Source organism: Gnatocerus cornutus, chromosome 6 (genome assembly GCF_029298725.1).
Source record: "Gnatocerus cornutus isolate USDA-ARS CGAHR chromosome 6, icGnaCorn1.1, whole genome shotgun sequence".
In the NCBI taxonomy this organism is placed as follows: domain Eukaryota; kingdom Metazoa; phylum Arthropoda; class Insecta; order Coleoptera; family Tenebrionidae; genus Gnatocerus; species Gnatocerus cornutus.
The window spans coordinates 9,657,446-9,671,400 of record NC_142238.1 but is presented as its reverse complement, the minus strand read 5'-3'; the positions used below and the strand labels follow the sequence as shown (position 1 = coordinate 9,671,400).

The 13,955-nt window shown below is 34.5% G+C and overlaps 2 protein-coding genes across 2 annotated transcripts; both read right to left on the bottom strand.

The window, feature by feature from the left end:
• Positions 1-97: 97 nt before the first annotated feature.
• Positions 98-2,120, bottom strand: LOC148172711 (putative monocarboxylate transporter 5). The gene is made up of 6 exons (XM_088039791.1): positions 1,997-2,120; positions 1,835-1,954; positions 955-1,787; positions 450-906; positions 194-402; positions 98-115 (listed from the first exon to the last, which is right to left on the bottom strand). The coding sequence occupies exons 1-6, from the start codon at positions 2,118-2,120 to the stop codon at positions 98-100; spliced, it is 1,761 nt and encodes a 586-aa protein (XP_087895917.1).
• A 2,766-nt stretch (positions 2,121-4,886) lies between these two features.
• On the bottom strand, positions 4,887-8,906 carry LOC148172710 (monocarboxylate transporter 12-like). Its single transcript, XM_088039372.1, has 5 exons — positions 8,748-8,906; positions 7,646-8,122; positions 7,222-7,447; positions 5,673-6,607; positions 4,887-5,620 (listed from the first exon to the last, which is right to left on the bottom strand). Exons 2-5 carry the CDS (start codon positions 8,106-8,108, stop codon positions 5,343-5,345), a joined length of 1,902 nt encoding a protein of 633 aa, XP_087895498.1. The 5' UTR covers positions 8,109-8,122; positions 8,748-8,906; the 3' UTR covers positions 4,887-5,342.
• Positions 8,907-13,955: the final 5,049 nt, after the last annotated feature.

Genomic DNA, 13,955 nt, shown 5'->3' with positions numbered 1-13,955 from the left:
TCCTGAAATGGGACTTTCACCGAGGTGTGTATACTATTTTATTCGCGTTTCTTTTGAAGTTTTTTTTAGTTCTTAGGGCCTAACAAAATATGGAACTTCAATAATATACCAGAGACTGAAATCTTTTACATTTTAATACAAGTTTACACGAACGCGCTCATAATGGTTGTCGTTTTTTTCTAATAATAAATACTGCAAGAAATCCGCTGAAAAGAAGTACACTTCCCGAGAATAAAAATCCATTGTTGTAAGAATTTGTCAAAGTTATGATTTTCCCAGCAATAGGAACGCCTAAATAGGCTGCTAGACCATTGAATAACAACATCAATCCAAAAGCATTTGTCAAATTTTCCAGTCCCAATATATCTACCACAATTGGAGATCTGAGTGTGGCAAAACTTGCTAAAAAAAACAAATTATTTATAATTTAGAACACTTTTAGTCATTACAAAGGGTTAAACCAAAGATGGTGTAATAAGCGAACTGGCTATAAATGTCTTTCAAAAAACACGAAAGAATAGTAGACAAACCACAGATTGATAGACTCACTGTAACGACTAGAGCTGTGTTAGCATGAGGAATTGAAGATATTACTCCACTGAGTACTCGACCAATGGCATTTGAAATTCCCACAGTCGTGTAAAAATAATGAGACGTGTCTTTTTTAATGCCGAATTCTGTAGATCTCTCAATGAGATATACAAAGGGTATAAACATCCCTAGCACTGTGAAAAATCCACTCACGGAAAAGATTAAGAAAGGGACAGATTTCAATAATTGGAAGTGCAACATTGTAACTAACGTTCTTAGGACAGACTCAGGGCAACAATTGAAGTGTATGCGTTCCTCATGAGGGTCTTTTAAGTGGCCTCTTGTAACTGACATTGTATAATGAAGATCTTGTTTCTACAAATAGTTTCAGATGGATCATATTTATAATGTTAATTCACTCACCATCGATAATCGTCGGAGTCCACGGTCTGTCAAAGTAGCCAGCGAACCGCCGTAAAAAATATCATCCCTATACATTGGTCTGTTGATAAATCGTCGTGGACAGCACGTAAAACACTGGCAACGACAACATTTTTTTTTGCGAATATCATTTTCATATATCACACTAAGTTTATCGAATTTTTCGGAACGGTTGTCTAAGTTTCTAGATACTGTAGGAGCAACAAATGATGTACTTGTTTCGACACTGTTAACGATAACTGAAGATACACTAGGCCCCGGTGAAAACAACAGTACTGTTGATTCCTTATACAGTTCGGCGTGCGTCGGATATTTCACATTATGAAAACGATCGTATATTTTGTCAAAAAATTTTGGTTTCTCTTTATCATCTGAAGAGTGATCTGAAGGAACAATCTGAACAACCGCATGATCTTTGTTCATTAAAACTTGAACAGGCTCCACTGGCCGATACAGCAAACTTAACACACTTCCAGATAAGCACAACGCACTTATCACATAAAACCGATTTTGCCAACTATAATTTGACAGAGCGTGCATGAGGATTGGTATTATCATCATTCCTGCTGCTGCCCCAGTCATTGCTATAGAAGTAGCTAAAGCTCTCCATCTCTCGAAATAAAATCCTGTCACTATGACCGAAGGAACATACAACAGACTAATTCCAAAGCCTCCAAACACGCCTAATACCACCAAAAACGCGGTCAAAGAAGTGAAAAATGTGCTCAATCCGAAAGCCATGGCTGCTAGCAAACCTCCAAAAACGCTCGGTAATCGAAACCCCATATGATTTACAAGAGCACACGTAGCAGGACCTTAAACAGAACAAATTAGCCTCTGAAAACCTTCTCGACGCGATTACCCAAAAAGTAATAGAAACCTGTCATTAAAGAACTCACTAAACCCACATGCGCTGGAGTTGTGTGAAAAGTCTCACTGATATCATTTAAAAAAAGTCCTAAAGTGTACATGGTTCCATCACCTACGAAATTACAACAAAATGCGGCAAAAACTATAACCCAACCCCATCCTCCATCTGGTGGTATTGCTATGTATGTGTATGTGTACTCTTCACTTGGCCGGGCACTGGACTTGAAACTTGAAGCGGTGTTTGAATACTGAGTGATCAAACTTTCTTTGGGTAGCATTTTTTAATAAATCAAACTGTCAGAAATTTGACACGGTAGGTTACGTTAATTCGAAAAAATTGTCACATTTTGCGAGGCGGCTTTTAATTGATTTACAGTAAAGTGGGAATCTTTGAAGGTGATTTTTCTCCGAGAGGTGGCTTTAACTGTAAAGATGCTTTATGAATAAAGACTAATTTTATCCGCGAAACAATAGTTTAGCGGACGAGGCAAAGTCGAGTGCAATAATGTTTTTGAGTATACAGGGTCCGGCAACACTTGTGTCCACCCCCAAAAACGTCTCTAATTTTAAAGATAAAATTTTGAAAATTTGCATACGCTCACAGTTGACAAAGCTCTAGAAGCTGACGCAAAAATTTGTTTTTATCACTGATAGTTTTGTCGTCGCGACGCCTTAAAAATGTAATTTTTAGTTAATTGTGAAGGTTTTTAATATCAACCCCTAATTTTTTTTTTTTAATATAAATGTGTTAAAAATATCTCAGCTGTTAATTTAGATTCAATGCAAATTGTCTTCAAAATTTGAGAAAAAAATGCGGTTTTATCAAGTTAGTTTCCAATTTCATTACGTCAAAATTGGAAACTACGTTTACACCCATCTGTCAACATCTTGTGTCACAAATGACATCAATTCTTTGGCTCGCTTTAGATTGTAACAAAAGTCTTACTTGGTGAAATTGTCGCTTTGTCGACGTTAATTAACGATTTTTGGTGTCCATAAAGTGCAACATGCCCGTGTTAATCAAAATTAACCTTTATAAGAGTGAATGAAGTGACTTGTGAAATTTTGGTGTAAACGTGGTTTGCCGCTGCGCTGTCATAATTTTGAAAACTAACTTGATAAAACATCGTTTTTTTCGCAAATTTTAAACACAATTTGCATTAGATTTAAAATAAAAACTCAGATATTTATATCATAGTTATGTTGAAAAAAAAATGAATTCGCGAATTTTTCCGCAAAAACTCAAAAATCGCTAAAAATTATACTTCTTAGGCGTCGCGACGCCAACCAAACCGTGATTAAAAACAAATTTTTGCGTCAGCTTCTAGAGCTTTGTCAACTATGAGCGTATGCAAATTTTCAAAATTGTAACTTTAAAATTAAAGACGGTTTTTGGGGGTGGACACAAGTGTTGCCGGACCCTGTATAATAGATAGCTATTTATTATTAAATCATACATTTTTTTTTCCAATTTTCTACGATTTAAAAAAAAATATATTGTTTACAAATCTACTTATTTTCCTGAGAATTCAACTCACCATAAATTCGACCTATCAGAGACTTTAATTTTTTCAAATCAACCAATCACAACAAACTTTTTCTGGAAATTTCACGAGTGAAATTTTCAGTGACAATTCCACGCGAAAATACCACTACGAGCTGACAATTCCACGCGAAAATACCACGCGAGCTGTCAGTTGCTTGTCAGTTCGTTGAATTCTCATGACGAATATAACTCGGGAGCTCGAAATTGTGGGAAATTTTTCCTCCAGTACTCGTAGTTTGTTTCTCCAGACAATTGGCACTCGTTCGCTTCGCTCACTCGTGCAATTGATCGTCGAAAAAACTACTCGTCTGTCGGAAAAATTTCCGACAATTTCGATCCCACTCGTTATATTACTTATGAGAATTCAACTCACTATAGATTGGACCAATAAGAGACATTTATTTTTTCAAATAAACCAATCACAGCAAACTTTTTTTGGAAATTTTCACTAGCGAAATTTTCAGTGACAATTCCACGCGAAAATACCACGCGATCTGTCAGTTGCTTGTCAGTTCGTTAAATTCTCATGACGAATATAACTCGGGAGCTCGAAATTGCGGGAAATTTTTCCTCCAATACTCGTAGTTTGTTTCTCCGGACAATTGGCACTCGTTCGCTTCGCTCACTTGTGCAATTGATCGTCGAAAAAACTACTCGTCTGTCGGAAAAATTTCCGACAATTTCGACCTCACTCGTTGTATTACTTATATGTATGTATGACAATAAATTGGATTCTGCAACTGTTGTTTCTTTCGTTCACAAACACTTTCATCAGACTCTAATAAATCGGTAAAATTACGCAATCATTTAAGTGATTGTTTTGATTACAGTATTTAATAATAAGATTTATTATACTATAAACTTATCATTATATTAGTAGGAATTAAAAAAAGTTAAAGTAAAAAACAAAGCAAATCCAAATAATTTGCTTACAGATTTTTTTATTAAACTTTACGGTTGAAGTTTTGTCTGTTTAGTCAATGTTCATTGTTATAAAAAGGACAGTAGGTGGATACCTATAATAATACCCAAACTTTTATTCTTTTGTGAGATTTATGACCATGTTATACGAACAGATGTCCATTTGTCTATTGAAAACCAGAACGTATTTATCGATTATGGTCCTTGTATAAAAACATTCTCTCAGTTGTCAAAAAGGGCTTTCAATTTTATTTGTTTTCATTTATTTTTTATCAAGATCTAGGTCGTCTCTTCTTCTTTATACTCATTGGAAAAACATTTGATTTTTTTATTATTATTTTGTATCTCTCTGAGTAGTGTATTATTAGTTGCATACCATGAATTCTACATATACATATAAACAGAAAAAGTTCTTCAATTTATATTGATTTTTATATCTGGTTGTTTAACAAGTACATTTTTTTGTCCTCTAGCATCTGGTGTTGCTGTAACTTCAACTCTATTTGTAAAGGTATGAATTTTAATTACCCAGTAATAAACCACACGCTCATTACTAGGAATCGTTAAGAAGAATTGATTTATAATATTAAAATTTTATTTTCATTTCAACAGTATCATCATAAAAATGTGTTTTCTTATCAACTACAAATTTGGTCTACAGCTATAAAGATAATAAGTTAAAAGAAATATCTACCTTAACAATACAACATTGGAATGTCCAACAAACGTTATAAATTATAGTTCAGCAGTAAGTTCTAAACCAATTAAACAAATTCCAGAATTTTCCATAATTAAATATTACAACTATTTCTTTAATATTTACATCCCTTAAATCTACATCAGTCTTGAAATTGTTAAAACCCTGTGATATATACAAAAAAGAGGACACAAACATCTGTAAAGCGTATCAAAATTTGAGTATTACATCTTCGAATGGCAAAAACTAACAATGTACTATGATTACGTAGTACCAATTTAAATAGGAACGTGGAAAATTATGAATAATGTAAATATGCTAAACAGTGAAAAATAATCATACTTGTTCAGATTTATCTTTGTTTCTCCTTTCTGTTTCAATCCTGTTAATATAATTCAGTGGATAGCACATAATCGCGGACGCTAAAATAAGCCCGCCAGAAAAGTAAAAAGAAGCGTTGTAGTTTCCGACGGCTTCGTTAAAAGCTCCTGCCAGAGGAGCCCCAAAAATAGCGGCCACACCTTGGAAGAGGAGAAGAAGTCCAAACGCGTTTGTTAATTTCTCTAAACCGAGAAGATCCACGACTACGATTGATCTCAAAGAAGCAAAAGTGGCTGTAATGTTCCAAATTTAGTCAAGTTCATAGTTTTCGTACTTTATACTTACAGATAGATAACCCAAACACTGCGGTGTAGATAAACTGATACTCCGGAGTTAACGAAAATCCACTAAAAATCGTAGCAATTCCTCCAATTGTAAGAGCGGCATTGGTAACAAACAGAGCATTCACTCCAGGAAAGGAACTAAGAACCCCGCATAAAACCCTTCCAATGGTGTTGGCAATTCCAATTGCCGATATGAGAAATCCCCAGTATTCCTCCTCCATGTCTGCTTCTTTAGCGCGATTAACTAAGTACATGAATGGGACGTAGAAACCCATCATGGTAAAGAATCCACCGACTGCGAGGAGAAGGAACGTAGGGCTCTTCAATAAACTATAATCCAACATCGTTGCTAAAGTCCGTTTCACAGCTTCTGGACAAATCATGCAACTCTTCTTCTCCTCTTCAATGTCGTTCTTCGTAGGTAATCTCGTCACAGATAAGTTATAAGCTATTGAGGTCCGCGATGTATACTGAGGCAATCGCGTTAAACTAGCACCAAAGAAAATATCATCTCTGTACATCGGTCGATTGACTTCTTCAACAACTAATTCTTGTTTCTCAGTCTTAGGAACTATATCAGGATTGCGGTTCTGTAACAAACATTCCTTCCCGTCCGCATCTTTCAAATTGTCCTCGGAGAAAAACGGGACACTCAATCTCTTCTCATAGCATGACGCGTCAAATAATACTCTTTGTTGAGGAATACTAATAGTGTGGTAAACATCAGACGCTCGAGGGTAATTAGCGTTGTTGTTAACACCAAGAACACGATTCAAAGAACCTTGACTAGCGTTAAAAGATTCATTCTGCATATTTTGAAGGGCCATTTCCATCTTCAGTTTAGTGACGGGAGGTAGCTTGGAGGGGTCCATTTTTAGTTCGGTGCCTTCCTCTGATTTGTCTTTGATGTCTTGGAGCTTTGTCGGCTTGAGCGGCCTGGTAGACAAAATTTTAATGTAGTACAAAAAGATAGCACAAAATAAGAATTATAACTCATAATTATGAACCATATAATGTAGCTTTTAGCGAAAAAATCTTATAAAAGTTTTGTTTTTAAAGCATTTTTCTATACCTTCTATTCCTACGCTCTGTATCGTGTAAATGATATTGGCTATTGTATAAAATTTGAATATTAATTATCCTGCGCGGCGGCGCCTGAAAGTAAAATTATAAAAACTTAAACCCCTCTTACACTTTTTCATTTCAAGTTCATAACACATTAAAGTCATGATTCATTAACACAAAAAATTTGCACTAGTAACTGATTAATAAATTAATTGCTTGACTTTCAGGACGATTAACGTAGAACCAAAAAACTTGCATTTCCTAAAATTAATTCTTGTTTTATGCAAAATCCATTTATTAACTGTTTTGGCATTGAATGATATTTCCGACGTCCGATAAAAAACTTTAATTACATTAACAAAATATCATTGGATTTGAAACTGACCTTGCAGTTTCGATATTTTAAGCTGATAGTTTTATCATCAGAATAGCCGTAATAAAAAACACATGCTTTATTACATAAACGAGATGGATGATGAAATTACCTGTACAGAACTCCAAACAGAAGAGAAGATAAGACTATTGCTCCCTGAATCAAGAGTGTGGTTCTCCAGCCTAAATTTTTGATAAGGGCTGTTGTCATCGGTGCAAACAAAAAGGTTCCAATTCCGGAACCACATACTCCGATTCCGGTGGCCAAAGCGCGCCATTTTTCGAAGTAAAATCCCACAGTGATGATGGAAGGAACGTAAATAAATCCAAATCCAATACCTTTAACAAGAATATTTCTGTATTTGAGAAAAAGTAAGAATTCGATTATGTAAGAAACACGCGCAAGGTCACAAATTGTATCCGCACCGACAGTTTTTTATATAAATTGCGTTCGAAAATGTGACATTTATCAACAGTCTATTTAAAATCGTTATCAATTGTTTATATTAACCTCGTCATGATAAACATAAAACTCACCTCCCATAACTCCAAGAACAACACACAAATATTCGACGTTGGTGGCGAAATTGGCTAATGCAAAAGCTGCCGCTCCCAAAATGCTGCCTCCGATTGCTACCAATCTGAACCCGTATCTGTTGGCCACGGCACTGGCAAAGGGCCCAGCGATAAGATAAAATCCTGACATCAAAGAACCAACGAGTGCGACGTAGGCCTTCGTTACTTGAAATTCTTCCGAGATTGGTTCGAGGAAACTTCCGAAAGAGAAAATTATACCATCCACAACCAAATTGCACATGAAAGATGCGAAAACCACTACCCAACCCCACCCTCCATCGGGTGGAACAACCACCTCGGCGTCATCTTCTTGTATCTCATCCTGAGGGTGGGTCTCTTCGGGTTTTGTATCATGAGACGACGTGGGGACTTGGAGGTACTCGGTTTGGGTACTTCCAGGAGGAGCACCGTTTGGAGGAGACATTCTTATCGCAGCACCTGCAGAAAAGGGTGTGTTATCAGTACACGAAGAGGGGGAATATAGGTGTGGATTTATTTTTTAACAGACCAGTTATGCTAAATCGGTTTTTCAAACTGATTAACATTTAAAGGATAGACGAGACGTAGATGGCACGATGATGCCACATTCCAGAAACTCGAAGAACTGACTTAAAAATTATTTTTTTTACTGGAAGTCAAAATCGGTATACTTTAAGAAGGTTTGCACGAGATAAAAATCACACCGGTATCGGAATTAACTCTTTCATTCACAAGGTTGATTAAATAATTAAGAGATTTGACGTCAACTTAGCTAAGAACCGGAAATTTTAACTTTCATACTTATTAAAAAGTCGTAAATTTAAGAAGTTTGCCTCTTTCAGCCGCGAACACGTGTTAGAGAAATAAGGGTAGTGGCTTCCGGGGAAATTTGGCGCCACTAAAAAGGCAAACCTTCACCAAACCGTTCAAAAAAATATTTTATCATAAATGTCGACTTTCAGTAAGTTTTGTTCAAATTCAGAAAATTCAGAAATTAATTTCTGACTGAAAATGGTTTAAAAAAAAAAATTTAAATTAAATCGCACCGAAAATTAAATTGTTAAAAACAATATGGGGGTCATACCGTTAACAAATGTTGTATCATAAGAATAAAAAATGCACCACACAATCACAGAAGCACATTCAGTGTTTTTCCCGCGTTCACTTCAACACCAACTGGTTGACTGAAAGCACAGAACTTCGCGCGCAGCGTAAGAATTGTTATATTTCTACAGTAATCACGGCAGGCTCCCCACTATTTATATCATTTTAGTTTGTTTTTTTTTTCTAACAATTTGATGAGAGAAAATTGCAGTTTAGCATCATATTTAAAATTTTGTCTTCGTGTTCAGCAGTTGGAAAAATTTACGTTAAAACGTTTCTGTTTACATTTTTATTGTAAGACAACGTCGATTATCAACGACCAAATGTAGAATTTTGAATCTTTTCTCATCTCTACCGTGAATCTGCACATTTTTCAAAGGTCAGAGCTTATAAGTAAAACTAAAAAATGTCCAAGAGTTGTCCTAGCAACTAGCAACAAACCGGCAGAACGAACAGTGTTGTTTACTGAAAACGAGAAAATATTGCATATTAATTCTAGATCTTAATTTTGCAAGTCATGAGTATTTTTCTTCACCTCTGCGGTGTCCTTCTTGAAACTTCGATTATCAGTGCCCTTAAAGTCGATGACGAAAGAAAGGATTCTAACGAAACTTTTGCCGCAAAAATATGTTTTTGTCAATCTTATCATTAAAAGCGCAAAGCATAAACAGTGATACTCGCCTGTCAACATAAATTTGCAAGAATTATCAAAAATGATCCAATAATGATCACAAATCAGACAGCAAAAATCAAAATGTGATAAATTGTGAAAGTATTCATTAAATAAACAAAATAAAGATACTAATTGGTGTGTTAAGACTAGATAGTGCAGTATCATAATTAACAGTATTTTCTCGTAATTACAAAATACCTTTAATCTCATTTACATTTTCGGAAAACACGTCTGCATTTTGTCCTATTTTCATGGCTTTAAAGTGATGTGAGATAAACACCTGTATTTAGCTGGAATTAAAAGTTTCCACACTAAGTAATTGTCATCAGAAAACCGGTTAAAATCTAAAATTCTAATTTAAAGCGAGATAGGCGTCGTCTTATTTTTTCGACCACATAATTATACGCCCTGAAATTTGCCCATTCAACATAAATTTACGAAGGTTCTTGGAAGGACCAGCCCTCATCCCTTCAAATTTACCACCCTCTGAGAAGGTTTGTTTGGAAATTTTCCATTGAAGTGGAGCCACAGTTTTTGAAATCGTGATAACCTCTGTCAGAGGGGGTTGCAGTTTTAGGAAACTTTCTGCATTACTCAATTTTAATAACCCCGACGACCCTGTATATCGTCTTTTTTACAAAAAATGAATTCAGGTCATAGGTCGTTCAAGTACGTCGGAGAAAAAATATTTAGTAAAAGCGAGTTATAAATACGAAAGAAAATAACTGAAATTGACGCAAGATGAGAGATGTTTTGTAACAATAGAAGTAAATACTGATCAATGAAGGCTGTACCTAAAAATATTCAGAGCAATGTTCTACTAATCTCTGGATGTTTCAACACAGTTTATCGTTTTGCTGACTCTGAAGAGATCTTTTTTTAATTAATTATTATTAATGATAATGGAAGAATATTATTTATAGTTCAAGTCCTAGTTTTCCGTTGCATCTGTTAAATTTACTTTGTAATTAAAATCAACTCAGGAAAGGACTTAAGGGAATCAAAAATAAATTTATCTCTTTTGAATCTCAAAATTTTGAAACAAGTATTATCATCGAGCGACCGGTTTTGATGTCAATATCGTCATTAGTTATGCAAGACAGAAAACTTACCCACATATCGCCAGATTTGTTTGAACTTGTCTCCAATTCTGTTCATTGATCTAACATTTTTTAAAAAATTGACTAAAATGTTATATTCGACTAAATATCAGCTTTTGGATGATGCAACACTTGATAATAAGGATCAAATAATAAAAGTTAATAAAAGGTATGTTATCCCTTCATTTCGTAATAGATTAAAACTTATGAATTGTTCTCTAAAATGTAGGCACCGATTTTTGTTTAATAAAAAAGAATAAGTTTACAAAATTTTATTTTATTCCTTTGCGTCATGGGTATAAATAATTAAATAACCACTTAATATAATAATATTCATGAAAAATTCTACAACAGACTATGAAATAAACCCTCCCTATTTCAGCGGTTCCATTTTTTTGCATTTATTTGACTGTAAAGGTGAAAAACCTTTAAATTCAAACAGGTTCCACCTAGACCAATAATTAACGATCTAATTTCAAATGGAGATGCAATACTGTAAATCAAAGTTGCGTCATAGCCACAGCCATTAAATTGATGCTTTCTTAGCGACTAGGCTGACCAAAAAATAGAGAAGTAGAGCAACGCTTTGAAGATCCAGAAGAATTATTTATTTAAAATTCTTCTTACTCCTTTTAACAAATTCTGAAATAACTTTAGTTTAATATCATTATCAATGTTGGCAAATTATAATAAAATTCTAAGATCACATCAATTGAATTTGTTTGATAAAGCACCCAAATGAGCGAAGCAAACGAAAAAATAATGGAAAAAATATCACCGACAATTAGATGCGGCCGAGAGAGCTTGTGAGCGACTATTTCCCGCAGAAGACCCTCCCACAGACAGTCTTATTTATTTTTGGACACCGGCTCAGACTCCCGTTGGTGCGTCAAAAAAGATAAAAAACAACCAAGATAATAACTCCGGAAGACTTTTTTGCATGCCAAATCTGCGTGAAAGCGAATTTTGTTCGATTTAGCACCGGATTTCCTTGACCATAACCTGGGTGACGTCGGCCTTGTTCTAGGTAATGGACACTACCGGTAGGTAATTCCTAATTAATTCAAGTCGCTTTTCCGTCTTCAAAACTACTTGTAAAAAATCACAACTTACGTGCGGCCTCGCTGAAAAAAATGACCAACAATTCCCGTAATTGCAAACCATCGGTATTTGCGAGTTTACCGCCTAATGTAATATACTGGCGAAGTTACATCAGCCTAATAACATCAATCCTTGCGGTCATCTTTTTCTATAATTTACCATGGAAAATCTATTCCCGTTTAGAAAATAATGTCAGTAATTATGCAATTATAAAACTCCAATTAATTAATAGTTATAGGGAAGGAATTGTGGTAAATACACTTATTATCAAATGCTCAGCTCCGATTGATTTTATTCTTTTTTTGTGTTCTTTTCAATCTATAATGCCGCCAATAGAGGCAAAATCCAGTTTGATTTTTTTACCACAGCTCTAAATTCTATATCACGTGGCGTAAGCTTTGTTAATTAATTGTTTATAAGGTCAAATCTATGTAAATAAATCGACGTTGCATAAATATTAAACATAAGCATTCCATTGTAACAATTAAAAAAAGAATAGCCGACATAGAAATTTGGTAATTTGGCTGATGAAATCTTCACCGGGATTGCAGCAGGCGAAAGTAATTTTGTTATTAAAATGCTCAGTGTCCGTTTCGAGTTTTTTGGAAGAATGAACAGTCCTAATATTCGTAAAGTCAATGTCATCGCATTGGTCAAAAAACTTAACGAAAATTTTCCACATTAACCCACTGACCTAGTCAGAACTAGCGATTTTGAAAAACTTCACTATCAAAACCATCTTCCATTGATGAAAATCTTCTCTATTTATTTTCAGGAGATAACGGCTATAAATAGCCTTCAAGAAGCGAAGCCCAGGTTCATGTCTATGTGTGGATAAATTATATGACCAGAAAAAGGTTCATTGAATCTGCAGACTGGTTTGTAACGTACCGGCGAGGTTTGAAAATTAACCAAGACCTTGTCACCGGAGTACGAGGCACTCATCAATGAAAGCTGCCGGCACTGATTAATCATGTGAAAGCCGAACAGCTAATGTGTAGTTCTCATTACCACCTTTTTTGTTTATTTACATCAGTGCTAAAATCAGTTATTACGGTTCAACGAGAGCCTTGGACAATACCTATTTTTTTTCGAAATTAAAATATAGGTACACGTACTAAAAACGAGAATATAAATTCCTCATTGTCCTCAATAATCATTGGTTCTGATTGAAAATTCTTCTTGTAAATACCAGAGCACGTGTCGTCTCCCATAAAAATAACAAAACAGTTAAGTTTAGAGACATTTGGATGAATATAAATTGACATAGATCTAGACCTCGTGTCAATTAATTTTTAATAATTATTCGAAACTGATGCAATATTTTGGATTGTTTCATCTATTATAACCGACTTCGACATCTTTTAACTTTCTTTTTGTATCTATTACCAAAGCCAAGTTGTACAATAAAATAAAATGCACTTCAGGGGAATACTAAATGATGCAATAATAGACCAGATTAACTAATCTTCAATATTTGCAAAAAAATTTAACCATGTTACGTACTGGGATTTTTCAATGACGTTAATGAAAAGACGAAAAGACAACGTTGCGTTTGAACAAACCGACAAAATTGATGTAACGAATTTGCTTCAGAAACAGCGTCAAGTGAGTCACTTAATAATTGTTAAAATAACGAAACTGTAGAGTGAGTTTAATTTCTTTATCCTGATTAACTAAGATGGTTGTTATATAATTACCTGAGCTTCGTGTGACAATGAGTCATCGTGTAATTCAATCCAATATTTGTTCAAAATTAAAGTTGGAAAAATTCTCGGACCGGTTATTCACCCAGAAAAATCCGTGCAATTAGAATTTTAGATACCGTTAATTCGAATTGTGGTGCTAATCCAAGGCAAATTATGATAATAATCAAACCCTTATCAAGAATACTAAGCACGATAATTCTTTAATTCAGCTGATTAAGTTACATTTTAATTAAACAAACGTATAAAAAAATATTTGAATAAAAAATAGATCATCACCTTCATTTTTGTCCTTTGACATATCTTGCTGTTCTTTTCTCGGAATTGCAGTTTTCCCAGTTCCATAATTCAAAATATATGTAAATTAAGTTAAGTAGTAAATTTTAATAATGCAAATATTTGAATTCTACGCCCGAGACACAATTCGTTATTATTATTTAAATAAATAAATTTCCACTGCAAGGAAAAATTTCAGTAGTGTTCTGATAACATGTACATACTATATTGCAAACTAGACAAGTATAGAAAATGCAGATACAACGTTTTGATAAAACAGTTTAAACTAATAGGTACGTTTTGATAAGTAAACGGACTAAAAACAAATTGAT

What these genes read in the sequence shown, in the direction of transcription:
- LOC148172711 (XM_088039791.1), bottom strand. Translation starts at nt 2,120, where the DNA reads ATGCTACCCAAAGAAAGTTTGATCACTCAGTATTCAAACACCGCTTCA. An exon ending in GACTCCGACGATTATCGATG is followed by an intron (nt 907 to 954) that starts GTGAGTGAATTA and finishes AACTATTTGTAG; the next exon opens with AAACAAGATCTTCATTATAC. An exon ending in CATCTTTGGTTTAACCCTTT is followed by an intron (nt 403 to 449) that starts GTAATGACTAAA and finishes TGTTTTTTTTAG; the next exon opens with CAAGTTTTGCCACACTCAGA.
- LOC148172710 (XM_088039372.1), bottom strand. Translation starts at nt 8,108, where the DNA reads ATGTCTCCTCCAAACGGTGCTCCTCCTGGAAGTACCCAAACCGAGTAC. An exon ending in TGTTCTTGGAGTTATGGGAG is followed by an intron (nt 7,448 to 7,645) that starts GTGAGTTTTATG and finishes TTCTTGTTAAAG; the next exon opens with GTATTGGATTTGGATTTATT. An exon ending in CTGTTTGGAGTTCTGTACAG is followed by an intron (nt 6,608 to 7,221) that starts GTAATTTCATCA and finishes TTTGTCTACCAG; the next exon opens with GCCGCTCAAGCCGACAAAGC.